Source organism: Opisthocomus hoazin, chromosome 6, assembly GCF_030867145.1.
Source record: "Opisthocomus hoazin isolate bOpiHoa1 chromosome 6, bOpiHoa1.hap1, whole genome shotgun sequence".
Taxonomy (NCBI): Eukaryota; Metazoa; Chordata; class Aves; order Opisthocomiformes; family Opisthocomidae; genus Opisthocomus; species Opisthocomus hoazin.
In genome coordinates this window covers 62,059,979-62,071,334 of record NC_134419.1, presented here as the reverse complement: position 1 = coordinate 62,071,334, position 11,356 = coordinate 62,059,979, and the positions used below count along the sequence as shown (strand labels likewise).

The window sequence follows — 11,356 nt, the reverse complement described above, 5'->3', positions numbered from 1 at the left end:
TGCCGGCGGCTCGGGGGGAGCCCCGCGAGCAGCCGCGGGCGCGAGCGTCCGCTGCTCGCTCCCCGGGCGAAGCGCGCTCCCGCGCTCCCTCCTAGCGCCGAGCGTGCCCGGCCGCCCCCGGGCGCGCGGGGCAGGTGGCGGTGCGGCCGGGCCTCCTTCGCGGCGAGAGCCCCCGCGCTGCCCCACCGCCTTTCCCCGCAGCTGCTGGACCTCTTCATGGTGTGGGACTGGTCCACCTACCTGGCCGACTACGGGCAGGCCGCCTCCAAATACCTGCGCGTCAGCCCCGGCGCGGCCCTCGCGCTCCTGGAGAAGTGAGTGCGGGCGGCGGGGCCGGGCCGAGAGCGGCGGGGGCGCCGAGGCCGCGGCTGGGGGGGGGCTGGCCCGGGTAGAGCCGGGGCGAGGGCCGCGGCCGGGCCGGCGCGGGGGCTGGGGAGGGCCGGGGCAGGGCGGGCGCGGGGGCCGGGGAGGCTGAAAAACCCACGCCGGGGCGTCCTGGGGCCCGACGGCGTTCGCTAACGCTGTTTTCTCTCCTCCTCTGCCGGCGGCGAACGCGTGTGCTGCAGGGTGCACAGAGGGTACGTATCGCCTTTATTGCTACGACACGTTGTTGCCGCGATTTACGCTATTTCCCGAATTTCGTTTTAAATCCACTGATGAGGGAGGCGAGCAGTAACGGCACCCGGTAATTCGGCGGTGGCCCAGCGGGACTCGCCGGGGAGGGAGGTGACACCGGCGGGCGCCGGGCCGGTCGGTGGGGCCGGTGTCCTGCCCGAGGGACGCCTGCGAGATGCTGCCGGGCAGCTTGGCAGTAACGCTTGTTAAATCGAGTCCCGCGTCGTGGAAGTTTATCTGAAGAACACACAGGTAACAGATTTTGTCATCGTTCAGTTCCTGTTAGCAGAAAGACCAAAAGAGGAACAAAAGTAAACCTATTTAAATAGACGGATTTTTCCTTTTCAGGTTTGTGTTTCTGATGTGTCTGTGCTGTTTGCTTTTTTATTTCTCCAGGATGAAAGACTCTAGCAAAAAGAACAACATTTTTGCTCAGTTCAGGAAGAACGATCGCGACAAGCAGAAGCTCATAGAGACTGTAGTAAAGCAGCTTAGGAGCTTGGTGAATGGCATGTCCCAGCACACGTAGGGCTGTTAAACTGATGGTGTCTCGTCGCGCCGAGGGGTTATTTCTTAGCCACTATTTCTACTAAGCAAACAGTGGAATCAATTAGGACATTCGTTTCACCGGGTGAAGGAAGAAATGCAACAGTTGGCTTGTACACGGAGTCTTCAGCAAACAGTTCTTTGTACGTATTTTTAATGGATCGAATACTGTTTTGTATATTGTAAACCAATGGTGAAAAATGAGACTGTACAATAAAAACCAGCTCGTATTGTACATGGAACAGCTGAACTGTAAATACGTTATTTAAATATCTGCAGACATGGTGTCCAAAATTTTGCTCCGGGTAGGAATTGTTTCAGAAATGATCCCTTAGTTGTTGTTTTCTGGATGAATCCTAATCTGATGTTTTTTTAAGCACTGAGATACTTGCGTTTCAGATGCCGCCGATTGTTTTCCTGCATTAAATGTATATTAGCCTTAAAGTGATTGGATATCATTTTGTATACCAGATTTTGTAGTCTGGAGGTATGAAAAAATCTTCTGATTTTTGGTACCTTTGAAAACTACCTGAGAACTAGACTTGATATTTATTTAGGATTAGGGCTCGTAGGCGTTGTTCCCCAAGAGGGTTTAATCTCGAGGTTGTGAATGTAAATAACCATTGGAGTTCTTGATAATGTGACGTTTTGCTTTGGTTTTGTTCCTCAGGGTTACCATTTCTAACTGTACTTTTGTAAGATCCCGGGTGCTTTTCCCCAGGTCCCGGTAAGGAATAGGTTTGCCGCTGCTGGTTTCGTGCCGCATCTGTCGGTCCGTACGCGCGTCCTCCCGCCCCGCCAGCCCCGTCCCAGCGATCAGCACTGCGTCCCACCACCGGGCGCTTTGCGCTGTCCCCTCCCGGCTGTTTCAGACACAAAGAGAATGTCTAACAAATACAAACCAAATGGAACCTGTAAAAATAATGTACATTTTCGCTGTATTTTTAAGTTATTGACGGTCTGAATACAGTAATATAAACCTCGCCCCTGTTGCTGTCTGATTCCGTGCACCGGGACGCGCTCGGAGCTGGTTTCCGGGGACCTGCGCCGGTCCCGGCTCTGCGATGATTCAGCCCCGGCGCGGCCGGGCGGGGGCCGGGCTGCCCCGACGGCGGGGTGCAGCTCGGGGGGCTGCGGGGGCCCCCGCCCGCGGGATCCCCCCGGCTGCGGTGCGGGGCGGCTGCGGGGCCCGCGGGGCTGGGGTGGTGGCGGGAGGCCGGGCCGGGACTCGCTGCCTTCCTCGGGCGGCGGGAAGGGCCGGCCCGGGGGGCTACCGGCGGGGCGGAGGGGGGCTGCCAGCCGGGGCGGGGGGCGCCCCGAGGAGAGGGGGGGCTGCCCCGGCCGCGGCCCCGCGCCCCTCTGTCGCTGTCCCCGGTCCTCCCGCGCCAATCGCCGCACTTGGCCGCGCCGCTTAAATATGCAGCGGATACGTCACCCCCGAAGGTGGACCGGCCGTAGGTGGCCGGTGTCTATATAAGCGTGGCCGAGGGGCCAGCCGGCAGCAGGCGGGCAGCAGCCGGCAGGGCCAGTCGCCGAGCGCCAGGCCCCCCCCCCCCCCCCCCCCCCCCGCCGCCGACGGGGCCGCCCCCCCCGCCCCGCGCCCGCCGCTGCCCCGGCGCCCGGAGGAGGATGCCGGCGGGGCTCGGCTGGCCCGAAGCGGCGGCGCTGGCGCTGCTGGCCCCGGCGCTGCTGCTGGCCCTGTGCCGGCACCTGTGGGCGCTGCGCTGGAGCCGCAGCCGGGACCGCGCCAGCGCCCTGCCCCTGCCCGAGGGCTCCATGGGCTGGCCCGTCCTCGGGGAGACCCTGCACTGGCTGCTGCAGGTGAGCGCGGCGCGGCGGGAAGGGGCCGCGGCGGGCAGGGGCGGGCGGGAGCCCCGGGCTGACCTGCGGCTCGCCCCCAGGGCTCCCGCTTCCACAGCTCCCGGCGGGAGAGGCACGGGAACGTCTTCAAGACGCACCTGCTGGGCCGGCCGGTGGTGCGGGTGACGGGCGCCGAGAACGTCCGCAAGATCCTGCTGGGCGAGCACACGCTGGTCAGCGCGCAGTGGCCCCAGAGCACGCAGATCATCCTGGGCTCCCACACCCTGCTCAGCTCCGTCGGTGACCTGCACCGCCAGCGCCGCAAGGTGAGCCCGCGGCCGCCCCGACGGGGCACCCAGCCCAGGCTTGGGCCTCGGTGGCGCGTGGGACCCCCCTCCTTAACCGCCTGCCTCTGTTCCCCCCCCTTCTCCTCCTAGATCCTGGCCAGAGTCTTCAGCCGCGCTGCCCTGGAGAGCTACCTGCCGCGGATCCAGAAGGTTGTGAGCTGGGAGCTGCGGGGCTGGTGCATGGAGCCGGGCTCCATCGCAGTTTATTCCTCCGCTAAAACCTTAACTTTCCGCATTGCAGCTCGGATTCTGCTGGGGCTCCGCCTGGAGGAAAAGCAGTTCAAGGACCTGGCCAAAACTTTTGAGCAGCTGGTAGAGAACCTCTTCTCCCTGCCCCTCAACATACCCTTCAGCGGGCTGCGCAAGGTACTGCCGCCTGCCCCGTTTCTTCTGCCTGGGGCCAGAGCAGCCGGCCCCAGCAGCACAGACCCCCTGTCCCCAGGCCCACCAAGGGGCACGTTCGATGGGCCAGGACATCTGCAGCACCCTGTTCCAGTGCTGAAGGCCTGGTGCCTTGCCCACCCCAGCTGTCTCTCCTCCTCTCTGCACTTCTTGCCTGCTCATGGTTGACTTCCAGCACCTCTGGGCACTGGCTCCAGCTCACTGTGCAGCGCAGGGCTCCTCTCCTCCCTCAGCCTGTATGTTGCCACTGTTGGCTTTAGTTAGTCCATCATGTCTGGTCCTGTTCCATCTCATCCTGCCTGGACTCATGTCAGCCCACAGCAGAGGGGTCTGTGGGCATGAGCACGAAGGCAGGTGGGCACAGTGCACTGCAGGGCACCCCAAGGACTTGAGGCCCTCTTATGGTCCTTGGTCCCTTGTCCCCCAGCGGCAGAGAGAGACAGTGAAGGGTGCTGGAGGGCAGCATGGCAGAGGGACAATCTCCTCTGCCTCTTTCACCTCCAGTTTCTTCCCTGCTGCCCTGCCCTTCTTCACCTGCCTCCCCACACTCCTGCTCTAGGTATTGGTCCTGTGTCCCACCCCTCCTCTCCCGTTTCAGTCTGCGTTCCCTCCTCTGGCTGTGGGTTCTTCACCCTTACCACAGCTCAAGTCTCCTGCCCCTTTTAGCCAGGCCTTGCCTGATCTCTTGTTTCCACTGGGAGCTCTGCCCCACCAGATCACCTCACCCAGCCAGTCCCAGGTCTCCCCCAGCCTCCCTGTTGCTCCTCTCCACTGGTTCAAAGCTCTTGTTCGCCCTGTCCAGTTTCCCTTCGCAGGCTGTCACCAGTGTGAGCTTTCACCCCCCGTCCTATCCCTCCGTGCCCCCTCTCAGGTCAGCCGCAGCCTGTCTGGGCCCAGACCAACCTCTTTAACCTGCATTTAGGTCCCCTTGTCTTTCCTCTTGCTCCCAGCCCCGTTTCCTTTGTCCAGTCCTCCGCACCTCAAATCTCGGCCTTTGTGTCTTCTTCCCAACATCTGGTCTTGGCCATTTTTCGTCCCAAATCTCTGGTCCTTTTGGCTTTTGCAGGAGGCATCTTGATGCGGGGCCACACACTCTCTGACTCCATCCATCCCACTTTGCAAAGAGATTGCTGGTCGCTTGACTTGCTGAGGTCTTACCTGAATGTTTTGCTGCATGGGCGTGCAGTGCAGCTGGAGATGAGCTGGGTGTGATGACTGTGTCTCTATCTACTATACCCCGGTAAAGCCGCTCATTTGTTCCTGGCTCAGGTGTGCCTTGCTGCTCGGATGCAGTTTTAATAAGTTACCTCTTCTTGTCCCTTTGGACAAGCTTCTTTTGGACCTGACACAACCATGTGTTTGTTCAGTGCAGAAGCCACTGGACTTGGTACCGTGGGTCTCCTACTGGCTTTTCCTCTCAGAGTGGTTCTTAGGACTTGTCGATTTGACTCACGACAGCAAGGCAACAGAATTTGCAGCAGTTCCCCTCAAACTGCTGCCTCTTGCAAGGCTCTGGGGCTGGGCGACAGATTAAACAGTTCTTGCTGTTACAGATCCCAGGATTAAGGATTGCCACACTTGGGGTCCCCTGCTCTCTCTGGAGAGGGGGGCGGTTCCTAGGGCTCTCCTGAACTGTGTCTGCCTCCCGCAGGGAATCAAAGCACGGGACATGCTACATGAGTTTATGGAGAAGGCTATACAGGAAAAACTGCAGAGAAACAGCCCGGAAGATCACAGCGACGCTCTGGATTTCATAATAAACAGTGCCAAGGAGCACGGCAAAGAGTTCACCATGCAGGAGCTAAAGGTAAGGAGAATTCCCCCTTGCTGTGTCCCTTCCGACTTGGTGGCTCTTTGAGAGACCTGGGCTGAGGGGCAGGAGGAGGGTTGTGTGGGGACCCACCACCAGCCGCTGGCTCTGGCCCTCCGCTTACCAACTCTGAGGACACCATCTCCAGTGCGAGCAAGAAAGCCTGGGCTCGGCATGCTCATACGCTCTTGTGGGACTGGTCTCTGTGTTAGAAGAGAGCTGACATTTAAAAAAGGAATAAAAGCCTCTTCTACCTTTCCATTTCACGGCCACCAGGCTTCAGCCTGCCTTAGGATGCTGGTAGAGTTATGTGGCTGTGCTAGGGCTCTGTCTGTCAGTGTGCACTTGGTAGCCCCCAAGATCCTGTCCTGGAAATATTTGGAGCTAATCACATGCTCCGCAAACATCCCGCAGCACCTGGCATAGCGCGGCCTGTAGACCATGTCACCGCATTCCTCGGGGCTGCGAGCCCAGAAACCTCTGAGACGGTGTGTCAAAGCAGGTCCAGGGATGGAATGGTGGATTCTGGGTCATTCCCTATCACCTTGTCGTTAGTGAGATCGTCTAGGTTGTGGATTGCCATGCTGCAACATGATGCATCACTGTGACTTAGGGATGGACACAGTGGTCCTCACTGAGCCAAAACTACCAGCTGAATATGAAGAGTATTTTGCCAATGGCCTTGGGAAAAAATTGTCATTAGTACCATGTTGTTCATAGCTCCAGGTCCCTTGGTGTCAGTGAATGACAGACAACACTGCATTTATATGACAAGTTTTGAAGCAGTTTTGCATGGGTACAGCAGCAGAATGTAGTTTAAAAGTATTTTAATATAGTTTAAAAGTATTGAGCATGCATAGTTTTAGCATTTATTTAGGTATTTAAAGAAAACTATCTAAAGACTAATATTTTATAAATATTTTGTAAAAGTGTAATCTCTAAATCAAAAATATTTCAAAGACTTTACAGCGACTGTGAGATGCAGTTAGAACCAGCATATATTCTTAAAGTAATTTTGTTATAATTATTTATTATATTATTAATTCTAATAGAATGTATTTTTTTCATATAATTATTTTTTTAAATAATTGCCAGATTCAAAATGTGATTGATTGATTAATCTCTGTTAGTATTCACATGGATATTACACATGAATAACTACATGATCTCTTATCATGTCCCTGGCTCTGACCACAAATGGAATAAGGAGATATTAAACCTCACATGGAGTGACATGGCAATGACCTTGGGCCAGCTGATTCAAATAATAATATTTTCATATGCTGTCCTGTACCTTTATAGTTAGAAAATTTTTACCTGGTCTGTATTTAACAAAATGACTTGCAAACCAAACTGCCTGTGCTTGCAGTTGGGGCAGTATTCTCCGCTCTAAGAAAACAGTATAGAGCTCTCATCCAGTGAAATGCTGTAATTGGGTAAATAGTCCAAAGCTGTCTCAGAGCCGTGGATATATCTGACTTTGAGAGACACCGCAAACGCTGCCACAGAAGTCGCTGCTAATTTGCTTTCTGTTCAAGGGATTTTGAAAAACTGTTTTCCCAGAAATTTTTCCTAAATACACTGTGATTTGCACTGCTGGAATGATCTCGCAGGACCCTTGAAGTGTAAAGGTCATCAAAGAGGTATCACTTCGCTAAAAGTACTGTTTTAAAACATTTAAAACTTTGGAAGGATTTAAAAACTCCCCATCCTACGTAACAGTGCTGTCTCTGGCTGGCTGGGTGGAACCGTAATGCTGCCGGTCCTGCCTCCCCAGACGGGGAGTCGGGCTGTAGCGCAGGGACGATACTGGTGAAGCTGTGGGAGGATGCTGCCTCCCGGTCACCGGTTACATTGGCCTTGTGAGAGCAGGGAGGGAAGGTCAGCAGCTTGGTGTACAGCTTCTGTAGCAGCACTGTCAGGGGTCGAGGCAGGGAGTCAGAAGGGCTGTTGTTTCAAATCGCAGAGCCTGCCCTAAATTCCTTGCGTGTTGTTGGAATGTCTTGGGTTTTAAGTGCAAGTGGTGGAACTGAGAGATTTCTTTTCATCTGGGTCTGCTGCCTTGTGAATGTAAAATTTCCTGCTAACGCCTGCAGGAGGTGTGATAGGGGTCGACAGGGATCTGTTATTTCAGAGGTTTTGTTTCAGCTCAGAGATGCCCTGGAGAGCTGCACTTTGGCAAAAGCTTCTAGTCCAGCCAGTATACAGCGCTGGGGACGGTAGCAAAGAGTGATCCTTGTTACATTACCCTTGACCTCACCAGACGTGGCTCCAGGTACCTTCAGGCCTCAGGTGCCCTCCCCTGTGTTTTTGGCTTCACCTCTCCAGAAACCAGTTGTGTCAGAACAATTCAAAATCCAGACGCACAGCTGTGAAAGGACACCGCTTGCTTTCCCCAGGGGTGTTGCTCCGCTTTGCCCCGGGGCTGGAGCTGTCAGTGCTGGTCGTGCCAGCCAGGTCCCAGCCCCTCGCAGGATGGCAGCTCCCTGTGCTCCTCCCTCGGGCTTCTCCCATGGCTTCTGGGTCTGGTCTCTGGCCTCAGCGCTCCCAGCCCAGTGCTGCAGAACCACTGGCACCTTCAGACAGTGCTGTGAATTTGAGCATTATGTTTGCTGTCATGAGATGTAGCATTCCATGACCCAGTTCTGGGCAACCCTTAACTTTGGGAAAACAATTTCCAAAAGTTGATCACAGGGTGCTGCAAACAGCCCGCAGCAGGCTGGTGTGTGCTGTGCCATACAGACCCCACAGACAGTCCCTAGGAGACTGGCAGGCTGCGTGGGGGTCCATGAGCAGCAATAGGGCACATATTGAGGACTTGACAGTGCTGTGGTCTGCCCGGGCTGGTTAACCTCCTAACTGGACATGGACACATCCGCTACGGAGCTATCCGGAACACTGCTCTGCTTTGGGCTGTAAAGCTTGGAAAGCGAGCAAGTCCTTTGCCTGGTGTGTGCGTCCCTGCGGGAGAGCTCCCTGCTGACCTGCTGTAGCAGGGGGTCTTTCTGCTTTCGACTCCGTTGGTTTGAGTCCCCTCACAGACAAGCAAACGGTTGATTATGACTGGAGATGGATTAAATGCAACCCATTTTAGCTGCCAGCGCATCTAGGATTTATGCGTAAACACACAGCCTCATAACCCCTGGCTGGGCAGAAAGGTAAAAGCTGGGCAAAAAGGGGAATTGGCAGGTAAAGGTGAAAAGCATAGTGCTGGAAATGAACTTCACTCAGCATGCTAAAAGGCATGTTAAAATGCTTCTTTAAAATTTGTAAATGTTGGGAGGAGAGCTCAAAAGAGCTTCGTTGGAGGTGGTGTGTACTCATCTCAGCTGTGTTTCTGCATCAGTCGCTTGGCAAGTGGATGTCCAGTTTGTACAGAAATAGAAGAGCAAGGTTTTGGTCCCTGCCAGCCCAGGGTGGGTGCAGGTTTGTGGAGAGCAGAGGAGGGGCAGGGCCCTCTGCACAGGGACAAAACCTGCAAAAGGTGAGAACCGCCTGAATCACAAGCAGTTTAAAATGGTATTCAAACTTGTCACCTTCCTTCCTCTCCCAGGAGTCAGCGATTGAGCTCATATTCGCTGCTTTTTTCACCACGGCTAGTGCCAGCACCTCTCTGATCCTCCTGCTACTGAAGCACCCTGCAGTGATTGAAAAAATAAGGCAGGAGCTGGTGTCCCAGGAGCTGTACCAGCAGTGTGAGTGCTGCCCTGCTGGACCCTGCCTGGACACCCTGGCCACCCAGCGCAGGGACAGCGAGAAGACACTTCTCTGCCCCATGGCCAAAGATGCTCGCGAGGACCAGCGCCAGCCCCCAAGCCCAGCGGAGGAAGGCTCCCCGCAGCCCCGTGCCCCGCCGGAGCTCACGCTCCCCCAGAGCGGTCCCTGCGCTGGCCCCCAGCTCCGGGCGCCGTCAGGGCAGAGCTGTCGCTGCCGCTCGGACATCAGCCTGGAGAAGCTGGGCCGCCTGCGCTACCTGGACTGTGTGATCAAGGAGGTGCTGCGGGTGCTGCCCCCAGTCTCCGGAGGCTACAGGACAGCTCTGCAGACTTTCGAGCTGGATGTAAGTGCCTTGCACGCCGGCGGGCTGCTAGGGAGCTGCTGCCTGCAAGCCCCCCGTGTCTGGCACTGTGGTGGTGCTTGGCAGTGTAGCTCAGGGGAAGGCGGCACCCAGCAGCCTCCCCGGGTCCTAGCTGGGCTGGGGAGAAAAGGAGCTGCAGAGCAGATGGGCAATGTGGTGGGACTGTCCCCAGGCTCCCTGTGCTCCCCCTCTGCTAGCACGGCCACTTGCACAGGAACATAACGCTCCTCTCCTCCCCTCTTCTCCCTCCCCCCTGCAGGGCTACCAAATCCCCAAAGGCTGGAGCGTCATGTACAGCATCCGCGACACGCACGAGACAGCCGCCGTCTACCAGAGCCCCCCCGGCGGCTTTGACCCGGACCGCTTCGGTGCCGCCCCGACGGAGGCAGCGGGCCGCTTCCACTACATCCCCTTCGGCGGCGGGGTGCGGAGCTGCATCGGCAAGGAGCTGGCGCAGGCCATCCTGAAGCTGCTGGCCATCGAGCTGGTCTGCACGGCCCGCTGGGAGCTAGCCACCCCTGGCTACCCCACCATGCAGACCGTGCCCATCGTGCACCCTGTCGGCGACGGGCTGCAGCTCTACTTCTACCCCCTGCAGCCCGGCCGTGGAAGCGAGGCCTGAGCCCGGGGGTACGCTGCCGCCCTCAGCCCTGCCGTCGATGCCTCCCCATGGCTGTCGGGGACTGGCCTCTGCTGCCCCGGGCTGGGGATGGCGCTGCAGAGCAAAACCCCAGAGGTCTCTTTATTTTTCCCCTCCTGGTCTGCAAGCCGGTGAGGAGGGTCCTGCAGAGTCCTGCTCCTGAGCACCGGGGTGAGCCTCAGCCCCAGCCCGGGGGAAAAACCTGCTGAAGCATCCCCCGTGGGGGCTCAGCCAGCCCCTGCCCCACACAGATCTCCTGCCACCAGGGATGGGGAGCAAAACTCCCAGCCCCACCCCTGAGGCTCCCAGAGCTTGCCTGTCCCAGGGTTGCCTCCTATGGGTGCGTTACGGGAGGGGCGGGATGAACATCCTGCACACTGCAGCTTTTTAGACGTAAGAAGGGGGAAGATGGGAGGGCTCTGCAGGAAGACACAAGCCAGGGCTGCCCAGCCCACAGCAGTAGCTAGAATAATAGGGTCTAAAGTGGTTTTTATTGTAAATATTTAATCTCATTCCTGCACTTCCCATTAGAGCCTGTATACAGAGGACGTCTCATTCACCCAGTAGTAGCAGCTGTGTATGTTGTGCCTGAGCGCCATGGTGCTGCTCAGGGTCTGCCATGAAGCCCTGCTCTGGGGTTGCCGTAGGATGCGCTCCCCAGCCGCAGCCTGACCGAGGGATGGCACTGAAGCAGGGAAGGGGGCTTCAGGGAATAAACGTTTGGAAAGTGGACATTTCTGGATATGTCTGACTGGTGGTAGAAAGTGCCCTGTTCCTGATGATGGTGTCCACCTTGCAGAGGGGGCATTTGCAAGGTGACACAGGCCCCATGGTGGCTGGCTGGCCAGACTGATTGCATCACCTCCTGCAGCCTAGCTTTGCCAGGGAAGGTGCCAGGACAGCAGCTCTGTGGGTCCATCCAGGGGGTGGTGCCTGGGTGCTGAGGGCACCTTTTTAGGTGGCCTTTGAGTACAGCCTGCCTCACTGAGACACAGGGTATTTCTCTCCTGTGTAAAATGAACTGAATCCTATTGCTTGTGCCCTGAGAACAGAGCTGGGCTCAGGTTCTTGCTCCACTGCAGTGTGTTTATACGCTCCTTCCAGCTCCACGTCTGCTC

At 57.0% G+C, this 11,356-nt stretch overlaps 2 protein-coding genes across 6 annotated transcripts in view; both read left to right on the top strand.

The window, feature by feature from the left end:
- Window positions 1–2,145, top strand: part of EXOC6 (exocyst complex component 6) — a 94,742-nt gene extending 92,597 nt beyond the window's left edge. For 4 of the 5 annotated variants that reach the window (XM_075423458.1, XM_075423457.1, XM_075423459.1 and 1 more), the window contains 3 exons: window positions 202–314; window positions 567–578; window positions 1,012–2,145. In XM_075423458.1, the coding sequence (XP_075279573.1) occupies window positions 202–314; window positions 567–578; window positions 1,012–1,144 (258 nt within the window). In that variant the 3' untranslated portion in view covers window positions 1,145–2,145. The remainder of the gene's footprint in view (window positions 1–201; window positions 315–566; window positions 579–1,011) is intronic. The other variant, XM_075423462.1, reaches the window with a different exon arrangement.
- A 645-nt stretch (window positions 2,146–2,790) lies between these two features.
- CYP26C1 (cytochrome P450 family 26 subfamily C member 1) lies at window positions 2,791–10,238 on the top strand. Its single transcript, XM_075424193.1, has 6 exons — window positions 2,791–2,982; window positions 3,063–3,287; window positions 3,399–3,674; window positions 5,362–5,517; window positions 9,074–9,580; window positions 9,858–10,238. Exons 1-6 carry the CDS (start codon window positions 2,791–2,793, stop codon window positions 10,218–10,220), a joined length of 1,719 nt encoding a protein of 572 aa, XP_075280308.1. The 3' UTR covers window positions 10,221–10,238.
- The last annotated feature ends 1,118 nt before the right edge of the window (window positions 10,239–11,356 follow it).